The following is a 15,541-nucleotide window of genomic DNA, read 5'->3' as shown; positions in this document are numbered from 1 at the left end:
GTTACAGAACTAATGGAGATCACAAGCATTAATTTAGACACTTGTCCTCATCTCACCCTATGCTCAAAGTAGCCAAAAACCCACTTACACAAGAACTAAAATCAAAGGGGCTCTACACTAGGGTTAAAGGTAACAAAAACACTCCTTGGAATGTAAGGAAACAAACAAAAATAAAATAAAATAAAATAGTGCTCGATTTCAAGTTAAAACAATAGAGAAACAACCCAACAGGACGAACCAGTTAAGGAAAACTAGTTCAACCAACTGAACTGGTTGGTTTGATAGGTTGAATCGGTTCCCCATCTTTGGTTTGAACTTGGACAGGTCACAAGTCGCAAAAAAAAAAAAAAAAAAAAAAAAAAAAACTCAATTGAGCTTCAAATATGTCGAAACTTAGGGAGAACCTAAGGTACCACTAAAATCATGCTTTGGGTCCAAAAACTCCCTCAAAAAGGTCTCCAAAAGTGACCCAAGAGTTAATAACAAATTGAGTAACAGGTGGACCACTATAGAGCATAATGAACTACTAAGTAAAAGGGGAATCCTACATGCGTGTCACATGAAAATGCAAGGTAAGAAGGACCAAATGTGATGAATAACATGTGCTAGAGGAAAAAATAAAGAGTCTATAATAAGCTAACTCCTAGTTGTGAATTTGCATATTCTTACTTCTAACTCACATCTAAAAGATAGGAATATTCAAACCAAAGTTGTTCACAACTCAATGCCCAATAAAACAACTTGAGAGTGAACCTAAGTGTTATTGAAACATTAAAATCTAACAAGTGAAAAAAGAGTATGGAAGCAAAATTTTAGGCATGACTTCAAACTAAACATGTCCTTAGTATTTTGCCCTCCACATTATAATATTATTCGCCAAAAATGGATACATAAGTTAAAATACAACCCAAATGACTCACTTCAACAACTCAAGTGTTTGACAAGTTTTAATATATGTGCCAACCACATAAAGCGTTGTCTGAGTTCAAACAAGCACCCTATGCTTGGTTTGAGAAATAGTGAAGTACTTTTTTTAATGGAGTTTCAAAAGCTCAAAGTCTAATGCATCCTTATTCAGATATATCAAAGACTATAACTCTAAATTCTTACTTGTATGTGTAGATGATATTCTCATTACTATAAATAACCCCAGCTTGATAGCTAAACTCATCCAAGACTCTCTAAAGGACTTGGGAGCCTTACATTATTTTCTTGTAATTGAAGCATTTCAGGATTCCACAAGATTTTATTGAGCTCATTCCAAGTATATACTTTACTTTTTAAAATGATCTATCCTTGAACAAGCTAAAAGTTGCCTTACACCAACAATAGGACAACATATATCCAATTCTAATGGATATAAGTTGAAAAATGAGAAGTAAATGCCATGCCCCAAAACCCACTCTAAGGGCATGATTGTCAATTCACACCTCAAAACCCAAAGGCTCAAAGTGGAAACAACACAATATTCATCTTGTAATTGGAAATTACCAATTACCAATTTCTTGTTTAGAGTAGTAAAATAAATAAATTCTATGATCCCCAATTCTCAACTTTAAAAACTAACACCAAATAACTACAAACTCAAATAATTCAAATGGGAATTAAAATTTAACATCTAAATAATGTCCAAAATAAAGTTTGAACTAAAATCCTAACAAAGAAAAAAAATCCCCAACCTATCCATCACTCCTCGCCCGAATATAAAATACCTAAAAAATTATCAGTGAAGGGGCATGAGCTTAAAGCTCAATAAGGAACATCAATACAGTTTCAAGGATCAAACATTTTTAATTATAATTACAAATAAGAGATATAACATATATTCATTTTCACAAAAACTCTTGAGTTAAACATGCTAATATATTCAAAAATTTTCAACAAAACTTTCTTATATCCATTTCAAAACAATTTCTCATCAAAACCATATCAAATACATTCAAAATATCTTTACTTTAATTATCAAACAACAAATGGTGTCCAATTAGGTGGGACTTGACAAACGAGTGGCTAGTTTCAAATTTGTTCCATTTAAGGTGAACAAAACCAAAAGTCAACAATTATAACCCATTGACAAAGGGCCATAAGGTCAACTATTATAACCCATTGACTAGGGTCATAAAAATTAGAGTCAAACACTTCATTTCATTAATTCAAACTTACAAAACAAAATATCATATCTCCACAATTTTTATTTTTTATAAACAAAAAAAATGGTCAAACATATTTTTCATACAAAACATATATTTGATCCATGCATAGAAATAAAAATATTTTTTTTTACACATTTCAAAATATCATATAAAAATAAAACTATTTCATTTTACAAAATCTGTATTAATTTCTCATACCTTAAAGAAGCACTCAAAATCTTGAAGAATTTACTCCACACTTAACATAATATCATACACCACATTTTATTATTGATTATTTATCTAACTACAACGGTTGTAACCTCTTATGACAAGGAGGTAAAACACATCATTGTAGACTGAGTCGTCAGAAGACGAGACATGCCTCCTGCTACGAAGTACTTGGTAAAATGGAAAGGACTACTAGAGAGCGAGGTTAGTTGGGAGCCATCAGATGCACTATGGCAGTTCCAAGAGTAGATTGAACGGCTTCGGGTAGAAGGCACGATGAGGACATTTGCGTTTTATGTGGGGGAGAGTGTCACAGGATGCTTCAAATGAGCCTCCCCATGGGTTTATATAGAGCCTAGGAAGCTTCTGGAGACTCCTACACTTAGCAATTGGTGGGATAAGTGTAGAAAGTTCTAGAGATGCCTAGAGAAGTCCACACACCTCTACACTATGGTGGAAGGAATGAGATGAGTCCAAGGCCTTCTAGAGAATTCTAGAAATCTTTTGTATATTCTTATACATAGGCTAGTACATAGAATTGTGTAGGATGTTCAAGATTGTTCTTGATTTGTAAGGAATCCTCTAAGGTTCCAAAGAGTTCCATTGGTGCCTATAAATAGGTGAAGGCCCCATTTGGCCAAGGCACCAAGCAAGTGAGTTCCAAAACATTTGTAAAGCTTCCTTTGAGCAATAAATCTTCCATTCTTTAAGAGTTGCCTACTACACCTTCTAAAGCTTCCAAGTCATGAGCATCTTAGCCTAGCAAGCTAAGCATCGGAAGTAAGGCTGACTTAGCAAGATCAACGGTCTTGACTTGTCTAAGTGTTGCACGAGCTTAAGAAAAGACTAAGTCCATGACACCTAGCTCATGTGAAATCCGTGATTACTTGTACCTCCACTGACATTATAATCATGTTGTTCTACCCTTACCCATCACGTGCCCACTTCCAAAACCTAACTCTCACCATTTCACCTCTAACCACCTATTTAAATTTTTAAAAATTTTAAGATATATATATTTGATAATTCCTTTGTCTTCATAAATTTTGGTATCTAATTTTTATATAAAAAAAATACATTTTAATATATAGCTCAAATTAATTTTAAAAAATACATCTAAAACCATATTTTCCTTGGATGCAACCAAATTTCACTCGAAATTCATAACATCAACCATTTCTTCAACCTAGTGAAGGTGGATGGGGACAAGTTTGTGAGACATGCACCAAAACCTAAGAAAAAAGTATGTTTTTACACTCACATTAAAAGAAAAAAAAAACTATAAAAAAATTAAGTTTTAAAATTCAAGTTGTATAGATGTAAAATTAATTAAAATTTTAGGCATTCTTTCATTATATTCGTTTTAGAAAGAATTGTATTTTTCACCCACTTGTCCTTGATAATTAATAAAAGTCCTTCAAACACCCATAATTGATTATAAGGATATAAGGTAGGAATAGACAAAAATACCCCTTTGACTTACACTCATCATTTTTGTCTTTATACCACTACTCTTTATATGCCACTTTCATAAAATTCCTCCTTATTTAATCAATTTTTTTATTTTTCATTATTTGTAAAACTCTTTTAAAAATAATTAAAAAAAAATCAGCCTTATTTTCTATTTTTAAATTATAAATAAACAAAAATTATATTAATGATTCAAAAACTATTTTGAAAAATAATTTCAAAAAAATATTAATTTAAATGAATAAAAATTAACTTTTACATTTTAGAAGTAAATAATTTAATAATTAAAACACTATTTAAAATAAATATATTTTCTATTTTTTTTCTTTTATACTAAAAAGTATTTTAAAGTTTATTTTTTTTACTATTATAAAATTTAAACTTTTCTTTAATCTTCTTCCTTCCTTATTTTAATAATTTTTTTAACATAGACTTTTGGTAATAAGTTACATGAAATGTTGCAAATTTTTTATTAAGGAATTTTTTTTAATGGTTTGAATTAATTGAATATTTATTGAAATAAGAAAAAGAAAAAGAGAGAAAGAAGATGGATGGAGAGTTTTTATTTTAAATATCTAACTAAAATGTTTTCGTATTTAGAAATAGATTATATCAATACATAGTATAGTAAAGATTGAATTTTTCTCATATAAAAGGGTTTAATGGTATATTTACTCATTTTAAACAAGTAGGTAAAAATTATATAGATTATGTTTGAGTTTGGTTTTAAAATATTTTTCTAGTTTTTATTTTTTTATTTTTAAAAATAATTTTTATTTTCTATATTGTTTTCTTCTTGTGCCATTGTACAAGGGTATTCACTAATTGTATAAGGGAAATGTACTAAGTGTACAAGGAATGTAAAATATTACCATTTGTAAAATATTTCAATCAATTTTGAACCATTCCTTTATTTTCCTTGTCGCCCATAGATTGCATACTCATGTCATGCACATTATTTAACTACCACATAGAAATTTTGATACTTTTTCTAGTAATGATGTTTGAGAAAAAAAAAATTAACCCTACTTCATCCACCATTTTCTCAACTAAACCATTAGAAATATAGTTAACACATGTACATGGACACATTACTTAGGAGGGATATATTTTGCCATTGTACAATGGTATTATACTAATTATACAAGGAAAATTTACTAAGTGTACAAGGGTGTACAAGGCTACCATATGTGAAAGATTTTAATCGATTTTGAATCGCTTCTTCATTTTCATTGTCACCCACAGATTGCATACCCAAGTCATGCACTTTATTTAACTTTCACATGAAAATTCTGATACTTTTCCTAGTAATAATGTTTAGGGAAAAAATTTTTACCCTAATTCATCCAATTTTTTTCAAGCCAAACCTTTAGAAATATGGTTAACATACCTATGTGGACACATAACTTAAAAGGGATATATTACGTCATTGTACAATTGTGTTACACTAAGTGTACAAGGAAAATATACAAAGTGTACAAGGGAAATGTACTAAGTGTATAAGGGTGTACAAGGCTACCATTTGTAAAGGATTTTAATCGATTTTTAATCGCTTTTTTATTTTCCTTATCACCTATGGATTGTATATAAAATTTGTACTACTATACAAGGGTATTACACTCAATGTACAAGGTAAATGTACTAATTGTATAAGGCAAATGTACTAACTATATAATGGGTCTACCTTTAATACAAGATTTCAATCAATTTTGAACCATTTTTTTTCTTGTCACCTAAGGATTGGACATTTTTCCCCTCTAGATTCCTTCACCTAAAAATTGTTTCGATTTGAATTTTAAATTTCACCATCCAAAATTTATAATTGCATATTTCGTTTGAGTCGTTTTGACAATATTTTTTCTTAGTACATTTACATCTCATATAAAGGAAAATTAACCACAATGTTTAGGTACTACCTTTGTTGTGAAATCAAATTAATATAAATGGATTACACATTAGTGTCATTGTTTAAAATGACTTAAGACAATATAAACAACATAATATAATAACTGTTTAGGAAAAATTATCAATATTTTTTACCAACTATGTCATTTAGATGTTCCTTACCAAAATTAAAACATAGGAAATAAAATTAAAATTAATCATATTTAAAGTGTTTATTATAAATAAACTGAATGAAATATATATTTTTACCATTTTACCCTTATAAACATAATGTTAGTAGAGATTAAAAAAAAATCATATTTAAATAGAATTAAAAATGATAAAAATTTATCTTTGTAACATTTGTAATGTTTAAAAAAAATCATTAATTTAATTTATCGAGTTAATTTAAAATAATTTTTTTTGTTGTAATTATAGTTTTGAAGATTTTATTATTTTTATATTATTAATTTTAATTTATTTTCTTTGATTGTTTATCTTAAATTTCATCTAAACTTATTTTTTCCTCACATTTTCATGTTTTCTATTATATCTCTATTTAAGGTGATTTCCCTCTAATTTGTACTCCATTATATTCTCTTTTTTATTTTAATGTGTTTTTATACCTCTTTGCATAACAAAATATTTTTTCATTTTTCATCAACAAACTTTATACGAAAGATATCATGTATAAGGAAAAATATAATTACATGAACATCTTTTGATATGATACATTTGTTTATTTGATGACATCGTGTTTTAATAATTTAAATCATATCAAGTTCACATATATTTCAGATTTAAAAGGGTCTTTTAATATTTTTCAAATTATTAAATTATAATACATTATTCAATTTAAAATTAATTATCACCATTAGTTAGAAAATGGTCATATTACAAAATAATATATTATGACAATGTCAATGTATTGTCCATAAAATATAAAAAATATTCAAATAATTGTCTATAACCTTAAAGATATTTATATATAAAAAATAGTTTATATATATATATATTAGATATTTTAACGTGTTTAAAAAATATTTATTATATATTTTGTAAGTTTGAAAAAAAAAATATTTTATGAGGTGTTTAAAAAATATTTACTTAAAAAAAATGTAGTAATAATCATTTTTAACTATTGATTTCCGATATTCAATTTATTAGACATGGTTCTTGAGAGAAAAATAATTGGTGGACATAATGACACCTCCTAATTAGAAATTAATTTACATGATCCCATTAATTAATATGTGAAAGAAAAAAAAGGTAAAGTGAACGAAGAGAGAGAAAGGGAAAAAAGATAATGAGAGAAACGTGAAAAGTCGATATTCAACTCAATTTCACTCATTCATTAACTTTTGGGCTCAAATATAATGGAAATTTGAGTCAATTTTCCAGTCCAAGTAGAAGTAGGTGTATGGGAAAATTTTGGATACTTATAATACTTTTACCATACTAAACTCTTGAATTATTATTAAAATCTCTTTCTTTTTTTTATTTTTTATTATTATTCTTTAAGCGAGTTCCTGGAACACGTTTCCCAACACGTCTCTTGCTCATGCTTTATAACTTGAACAGTAGTAAAAAGAGGTGTAGCCCACCACCCCCCACCACCATCACCATCGCCACCACCCACCACCACTGGAATAAATGCGAGGACAGGGTAAGGCAACCGGTGGAATTCATACCTCCAAAGTCATGTCTGGTTCTGCACAAACACCCATTCACATTCTGGTGTTTCCATACGCTGCACAAGGCCACATGCTTCCGCTTCTAGATCTAGCCCATCAGTTGCTTCTCACTCACCCCAACCTAACCCTCACTCTGGTCGTCACTCCCAAGAACCTACCCTTCCTCAACCCTCTCCTCTCTGCCCACCCCACTTGTGTCAAAACCCTTGTCCTAGAATTTCCTCACCACCCCTCCCTCCCACCGGGGGTTGAGAACGTCAAGGACATTGGCAACCATGGCAACGTTCCCATCATCAACGCTCTCGCCAAGCTTCACAACCCTATTTTCCACTGGTTCAACTCCCATGCTTCACCTCCTGTTGCCATTATATCTGACTTCTTCCTCGGCTGGACCCACCACCTTGCCCACCAACTCCGTATCCCCAGAATCACCTTCTACTCCTCCGGCGCTTTTCTCTCATCTGTCAGTGACCACCTATGGCTTAACGCCGACACCGCCCTCTCTTTGCCCGTGGTTTCCTTTCCTCAACTTCCGAATACGCCGTCCTTCAGAGCCGAGCATTTGCCTTCTATCTGCCGGTTCTACAGAGGATCCGATCCCGATTGGGCGTTCGTGAGGGATTGTATGACCGCTAATACCTTGAGTTGGGGGCGCGTGTTTAATACGTTTGATGCGTTAGAGGGCGAGTATTTAGACCATTTGAGGACCCAAATGGGTCACCACCGGGTCTGGGGTGTCGGACCGCTTAATTTGCCAAGCGGATCTGGATCCATGGATCGTGGAAACCCGAGTCTGGAGTCGGCTGCTTTCGATGCTGTGATGGGTTGGCTGGATGGTTGTCCTGATGGCTCGGTTGTGTACGTCTGCTTTGGGAGTCAAAAGCTGCTGAAACCCAACCAAGTAGAGGCTCTAGCATCTGGGCTGGAAGGGAGCGGCGGCCGATTCATATGGGTGATGAGAGCGGGTAGTTCGCCGCCAGATGGGTTTGAGGAGCGAGTGGGCGAGAGGGGAAAGGTGATAAAGGGATGGGCCCCGCAGGTGTCGATACTGAGTCACAGAGCGGTGGGGGGGTTCCTGAGTCACTGCGGATGGAACTCGCTCATAGAAGGGGTGGTGTGTGGTGCCATGATTCTGGGGTGGCCCATGGAGGCCGATCAGTACGTGAACGCGATGCGCTTGGTGGACAACTTGGGAGCTGCGGTGCGAGTGTGCGAGGGCAGCGAAGCCGTGCCTGACTCGGCTGAGTTGGGTAGGAAAATTGCTGAGGCCATGAGTGAGGACTCTCCCCAAAAGAGGAGGGCCAAGGAGTTGAGAGACGAGGCTTTGGGTGCAGTGCTACCCGGTGGCACCTCTTCAAGGGATTTGGATGCACTAGTCCAAGAGCTGGTCCAACTCACACTCAAGCAACAAGTTTAACATTACTCATCATAAGGTAAGTCCTTCTCATTCATGCATCGATTTAATTCTAGGTCGCATATTCTTTCTTTAAGGGTCAAATTGTCCTGCCCGCACCACAATATCGCGCGGAGTGTCAAGGCCACTACCATTGAAATATTGGATTCTAAAGTACATTGGTATGTATTCCCGATTGCAACCAACATAATTGGTTATTGATAATATTTTTACTTAAAAATTTGTTGTATTATATTTTCATCGCAATAATAAGCATATTTATAATAAATCAATCATAATTGTAATAGGACTTTAATTCTTGTTAGACTAAAAGTTCTAATTAATATAAGAAACCTAAATAAATAACAATTTCTTGTTATAAAATATGAGAATTTATTAGATTATAGGAACCTGTGAATAGATGTATATCTTTTTGTAAACTCCCTATAAAAGAGAGATATATTTAATGATTCATATCGTTTTCTTACCACATTTTATTCTACTTTTCTTTGAATATCTTATTTATTCTCTCGTCTTTTCTTTTTCATATTCTTTTATTTTACAACACGTTATCAGTACGAATAGTCTCTACAAAAGAAATAAAAAGATTTTTCTTTATTTAGAGAAATAGAAAAACGTTATTTTTTTCGGAGAAATAGAAAGACTCTTCTCTCTTCTTTCTCACAAAAAAATATGTGATAAACTTATATCATGATTTTCTACTTTATTATCCTTTGACTCTCTATTTTCACTTATTTTATTTGAATACATAGCTATGTACAATCTTTATAACCAGAAGTATTGGGAAAAATTACAAAATTATAAATACATGATCAGAATTTATGTATAAGATCCCTAATTATTTATTTTTAATTATACTGTATAACTGAAAATTATACCAAATAATATTATATAACTAGAAGTTATAAAATAAATAAATAAATAAATGTTTATAGCTTGAAACTATGTACAAGTCTACATAATAAAAGTTTATAACCCGAAGCTATGCACAAATTACATAATGAATAGTTCATAGCATGAAGCTATGCACAAATTTACATAAAAAAAAAAAAATAGTTCATAACCTGAAGTTATGTACAAATTTAAATATTTTCTTATTCTGACAAAATAATTATAGCCTGAAGTTATGAAATATATTAGCTTTTAATTTCTTTAATTTCTTTTAATTATATCATGTAACTAGAAGTTATACATAAATAATTTATAACTTGAAGTTATGCATAACATAAAAAAAATAGTTCATAGTCTAAGCATGGAGTGAGAGAGCGATGGCATTGAGGGAGAAAATCAAGTAGAAAATCGGAGATGAAGAAAATGGAGTAGTTTTGGGGTGGAGTCAAAGATGTTTGAGATCGGTGTTGATGAGAGAAATGGCAAAACCCAAGTCATTATCGTGGAGAGCTAGAGAAGGAGGGTCTCTCTTGGGTCCGACTGGGGCCATTGAGCGTAGAGTTTTTTTTGGAAAGTCTAAACCAGTGCATCAAGGAAGAGAAAAAAGGAAAATGGGAAAGGGGATGGAAGGAAAATGGGAGAACTTACTCCTTGGTGCGGGATGAGAATAGAGCAGGATGCTATCTCCGACTAGGGGTTGTTGACCAGGAGATGAGGAGGTTCAGTATTTTTATCCCGAAAGGTAGAGGTGAAAGGGGGGCATGGATCTCTATGGCGGAGATGCTACGAAAATTGGGAGTAAACTTTGGCAAAAAGAAGAACAAACAAGAAGAGAGGGTCATGGTGAAACCTAGAATGGAAAGGTCATATGTGGAAATGGTGAAGGGGTCGAGGGATAGGGATAGGGATAGGGATAGTAAAGTGGTCAAAGTGGAAGTTAGAGGGGAGGAAATCAGTAAAAATCTGTGCAAATTGGAGCATTGTCTTGTCGGCAGCTGGAACCCTAGCTCAACAAGAGGAGTGGATTTGGAGAGATTGGGGTGGTTAATGGCGAATTCTTGGGGGCTAGAAGGAAAGTTAGGGCTGGCAAGGTTGGAAAAGTGCAGGATTCTTTTGGAGTTTGAGTTTGTGGGCGAAGCCAAATTGTTCTTTCCTTTGGAAATAGGTCGGTGGGAGGATTGTAGTTGGGGTTGGAACGATGGAGCCCTAGGTCTAGTTGTTTGGAAGAAGGCGAGAAAAAAAAGGAAGCTTGGGTAAAAATCCTAGGACTTCTAATCTCGTTGTGGGTTCCGTCCATTTTGCGAAGAGTGGGGGAAGAGTGTGGTGGGTTTTTAGCCATTGATCCATAGACGGAGAAGATGGAGGATCTTCAGTGGGCTCGCATTTTAGTTAAGACGAATGGTGAAGATTTGCCCAACACGCTAGACATCGGGGTGGAGGAGGCGTGTTATTCTCTCTCTCTCTAGTGGGAGATCAGGCTGGTGCTGAAGAAGGCATCATCGGATAGTCGAGATTCGAATGGACAAACAAGAGGAGAGGTCAGGGGTGACGTCGCTGCATGGGCCACTCCGCGCATGGAAGAACTAGAAAATGCAAGGCTCGAGGCGCTACTTTTGCCTGTAGATGGGACTGGTGGGCAGGATAGTGGGGCGGGTGGAGAAGGGACTGAAAAGCGGGTTCAAGTCGGGTCAGTGGCCCAAGTTCCCCTTGACCCTCCGAAAGTTAGGCCCTCTTCGTCAGGCCTTTCTATGGGCCTTTTGGGGTCAAAGCAAGCTGGTGGGTCTTCTTTGAATGGCCCATCAGCGGGATTAAAATTAAAAGGGGTGGTGATCGATGGGGATGGGTCGTCATCTTCTAAGGCCAAGTGGTGGGTTGATGTTGAAGTGAGCCTAGTGCTTTCTAGGGTTAATGGCTTGATAGGGGACTCTCTTAGCCCGTCCCAAACTGAGTCTTTTGATAGAAATATTTCGAAGAAGCCATGTGTGGACCCGCATTTTTCACGTGCGCCCCCACTCGATCGGCGAGACTCACTTTTTATTTTGGAAAAGTGAAAATTTTAGTTTTTGAAAAAATTGGAGTCGCCACTTATTTTATTTTTATTTTAAAGGGAAAATAAAACAAGAAAGAAAAACCCTAAAAAAATGACTCCATAATTTTTGGAAAAAAGGCATGTCTTTGAAAAACCCGAGTTTAGGTCTGGGGATCAAGTTACCTATTAGGAATGTACCTTTAAAAGGTAACACCCCTCTAAGCCCTATAGAGGTCTCTACTAACTAAGTTGAGGGAAATGTGGCAATTAATCGATTAATTATAGATACCTAAGTAAGCTTGGTGATTTAAAAAAAAATAAAAATAAAAATAAAAATAACATGTTAACAAGAAAATCAATCACAATCATATAGAAGATTTAGGGTGCGTACCTGAACCACTTCTTAAGCGCTATCATAAAACATCAATTGTTAGTTTATATAATATATCACTCAACATACATTTTATCATGAATGAACAAACAATGTAACAAATATCAAGACATCCCAAGCATTCTCAAACATAGGTGTAATTTACAATGACAATCATATTTACAAAATTTAGAAGGTAGGTAACAGGAGACGTACGTGGATAGCATAGATAACCCATAACGTGCTTCCAAAAGACATGAGGGGTTAGATAACAAACAATAAAATAACAAGTCCTAGCATGCTTGTTGTCTAATTAGCATAGAAAAAAATTTGTCACAGTATACAAAACCATCAATTATCACTTATATCTTCTATATAGTTCCTAAAAAGATAAATAGACATGATTTCATCAAATAGCAAAGGGAGCACCAAAGGTGAGTTTTAAAATTTTCCTTATGTGGGGGTTTCACCAATTCCCCAATTGATATACACGAACCTAGCTTAAGATCATCCCATTTGTTTGGGACCACAAGCTTGGATTCATGTCTTACTCAAAACTGTAATTTCATTTTAAATTTGAGAAAAAATGCAAACCAATCAAAACATGGTTGCACATTATTTAAGAAAATGAGATTTTGATTTTAAGAATCCTAAAGGAATTTTTGAAATGAATGTTTAAAGGGAATGAGATTTTGATTCTGAGAACTCTAAATGAATTTTTGAAATGGTTTTTTAAGGAAATGAGATTTTGAGAATATTGTTATGTTTTAGAGATAAAAGAAGTTAATTTAAAAATAATAAAATGTATGAATCAAAATACCAAGCAAAAGAAAAAAAGAACAAAATCACAAAGTAGAATTTTTGACAATCGATAAAATTGAAGTGGTGGGAATGGAGGCCAATCTTCACTATTTTCCGATAGCCTCTAAAAATTGATTTTGACAAAGGATGACCAAAGTGATAAACCAAAACCTTAGATCTTACAAGCACTGAAACTTTAAAAACATTTAATCTTAAGATAAACTTAATCAAGCATTAAATATTATGTGACCTTTAAAATAGTACAAACGATACGTATCAACTAATATTGACGATTTGGAGTCATAAATTTAATCGACTAACTAAACAAATGAATAATGAAATAATAATAATAATAATAATAAAGAAAAAAACACATAAAATAAATAAAATTAATCAAAACTAAAATGAACTATTTTTAAACACAAAATGACAACATGGGGATAGATTAAACTAATAGCCCACCATTTGAAAGCATAGAATTAATAGAAAAATGGAATTAAAAAATCTTAACATAAACTAATCAATATGAAACCAATCAAATTAATTAAAACTCTAAAAAATATCAACTAAAACAGGATCAATCAAGAGTAAAGTAATTTTTTTTCTTTATTTATTTTAAAACATGAATATATCAACGCGGAATGAAATAAATTAACTGACTTAAATTCTAAAACTAATAAACTAGAAGGATGAATCATGAACTAAATTTAACAACCTTTAGATATGAAAAGAGTGACATGGAATCAATTGAACTAATAAACTGAATTTCAATAACATCTAAACTAAAAGATAAATTAAAACTAAAACGTATGAAATTATGAATTTCCTAATTGAGAACAAAAATAATGCTAATCAAAATTCTAAATTTTTAACTATCATCACAAATTATCTAAACTCTAAAAAGATCCTAACTTTTCCATTATTAACAAAAATTGCCCAAACCAATACTAAAAAAAACTAATTTGTCAAACTAAGAAAATGAATTGTAACCACATTAGACAAAAATCATAATTTTCAAGATGGAATAATAAATCAATAATAATTAATTAATTAATTAATTTATAATTGGATAAATATATATATGATCAATTATTTTAATGAACTAAAATTTTATAAGAGTGCTTAAATCTAAGGTAAAATTAAAAACTAATAAAAGTGATTTTTAAAACTAAATCTCTAGCCTATAGAATCAATTTATAAAAACGATTTTTAAAACTAAATCCCTAACCTATAAAATCAATTTTATTTATAAATAGATAAATTTATATATATGATCAATTATTTCAATGAACTAAAATTTTATAAGAGTGCTTAAACCTAAAGTAAAATTAAAAACTAACAAAAATGATTTTTAAAACTAAATCTCTATCCTATAGAATCAATTTTATTTATAATTAAATAAATTACAAAGCATTAAATTGGTAACAAATAAATAAATAAATAAACAACCAATAATTAAATGAATCAAAACCATATCAATTGAAGATTAAAATATATATATATTTTTCATGTGAAGCTATCTAAAATCATATTTTATGAATTTAATATAATACATTAAAACTAACCATTAACGTGATGAATAAAGAAAAAATAAATAAACAAATGTGAGATTGTATTGGCATATTAAAGCAAACACGTATTGGAGCTAATAAACAAATCAACCCACTCAACCCAATATAATAATCCGAAAATGGTACATCACAAGACATCAAAGCTCCACCAAATGTAATAACTTAAACAATTAAACCACAAGTAACATTTTTTTCTTTTTTTATTGCCATATTCAAATGAAAACGTGCTGGACCCAATAAAGCATTCAACCTAATATAATAATCTAAACTGAAATGAAACCAAATTTTTATATATATATATATTTTTTCAAAGCAACCCAATGTAGAAAACAAATCAACTTACCAGCGGCTAGGTGCGTGGACTGTTCTTCTCAAAAGTGGCAGCTGTGTAAGTGGATGGTATGATGAGTCAAATCTGGTCGGCTATGCCTGCTCCAAATCAATCCGAATGGTGTTTGGTTTGTTGTGGTGTTTAGGGACAGGTAGCAATAGGTTGCAGCATGGAGATGGTGCTCAAAAGTGCCACTTGTGGAGGCTCTATTGGTGCATGTCTGTTGTGGTGTTTAAGGGTAGGTGGCAACAGGTTGCAGCGTGGAGATGGTGCTTTTTCTAATTCTGAAAACTGAGCTCACAGAAAACGTTAGGTCATGCCGTGTTGATGCAATGCCACAATCTATTCTTCCTTTCTGTCCGAAAAAACCACTGCAAGATGGAGAGGATTATTCTCCCTTTCTTGGAGAATGGTCCCGCCAGCTGATCGTTCCTCTCTCAAAGACGTGAATTTCCCCTGGACTATGTGGTAGATGGTGCGGCCTGTGTATGCGTTCACTTGCAGGTGTGGCTGCGACTTTCGGACCTTAGAATGATGCGGCTGCCCCTTCCTTAATCCGGTGATCAGAAAAAAAATCTCTCTCAATCCGGTGATCAGAAAAAAATCCCCCTCTGCACAGTAGCCCCTTCCCCCCTTTTCTTTCTTTTTTTTTTTTTCCTTTTTCTGAAAATTTCCTTTCCCTAAAAAAAAACTCTTCTCTTCCTCTGTATCTTCCCCACAAAA

At 32.8% G+C, this 15,541-nt stretch overlaps 1 protein-coding gene across 1 annotated transcript; it reads left to right on the top strand.

Annotated features, from left to right (window-relative positions):
• Positions 1 to 7,305: 7,305 nt before the first annotated feature.
• On the top strand, positions 7,306 to 9,045 carry LOC100256531 (UDP-glycosyltransferase 89A2). The gene has a single exon (XM_002268347.5). It carries the CDS (start codon positions 7,371 to 7,373, stop codon positions 8,826 to 8,828), a length of 1,458 nt encoding a protein of 485 aa, XP_002268383.2. The 5' UTR covers positions 7,306 to 7,370; the 3' UTR covers positions 8,829 to 9,045.
• Positions 9,046 to 15,541: the final 6,496 nt, after the last annotated feature.

Source organism: Vitis vinifera, chromosome 14, assembly GCF_030704535.1.
Source record: "Vitis vinifera cultivar Pinot Noir 40024 chromosome 14, ASM3070453v1".
Lineage (NCBI taxonomy): Eukaryota > Viridiplantae > Streptophyta > Magnoliopsida > Vitales > Vitaceae > Vitis > Vitis vinifera.
Note: the sequence above shows the minus strand (reverse complement) of the source record. Positions and strands in the feature narration are given on the sequence as shown.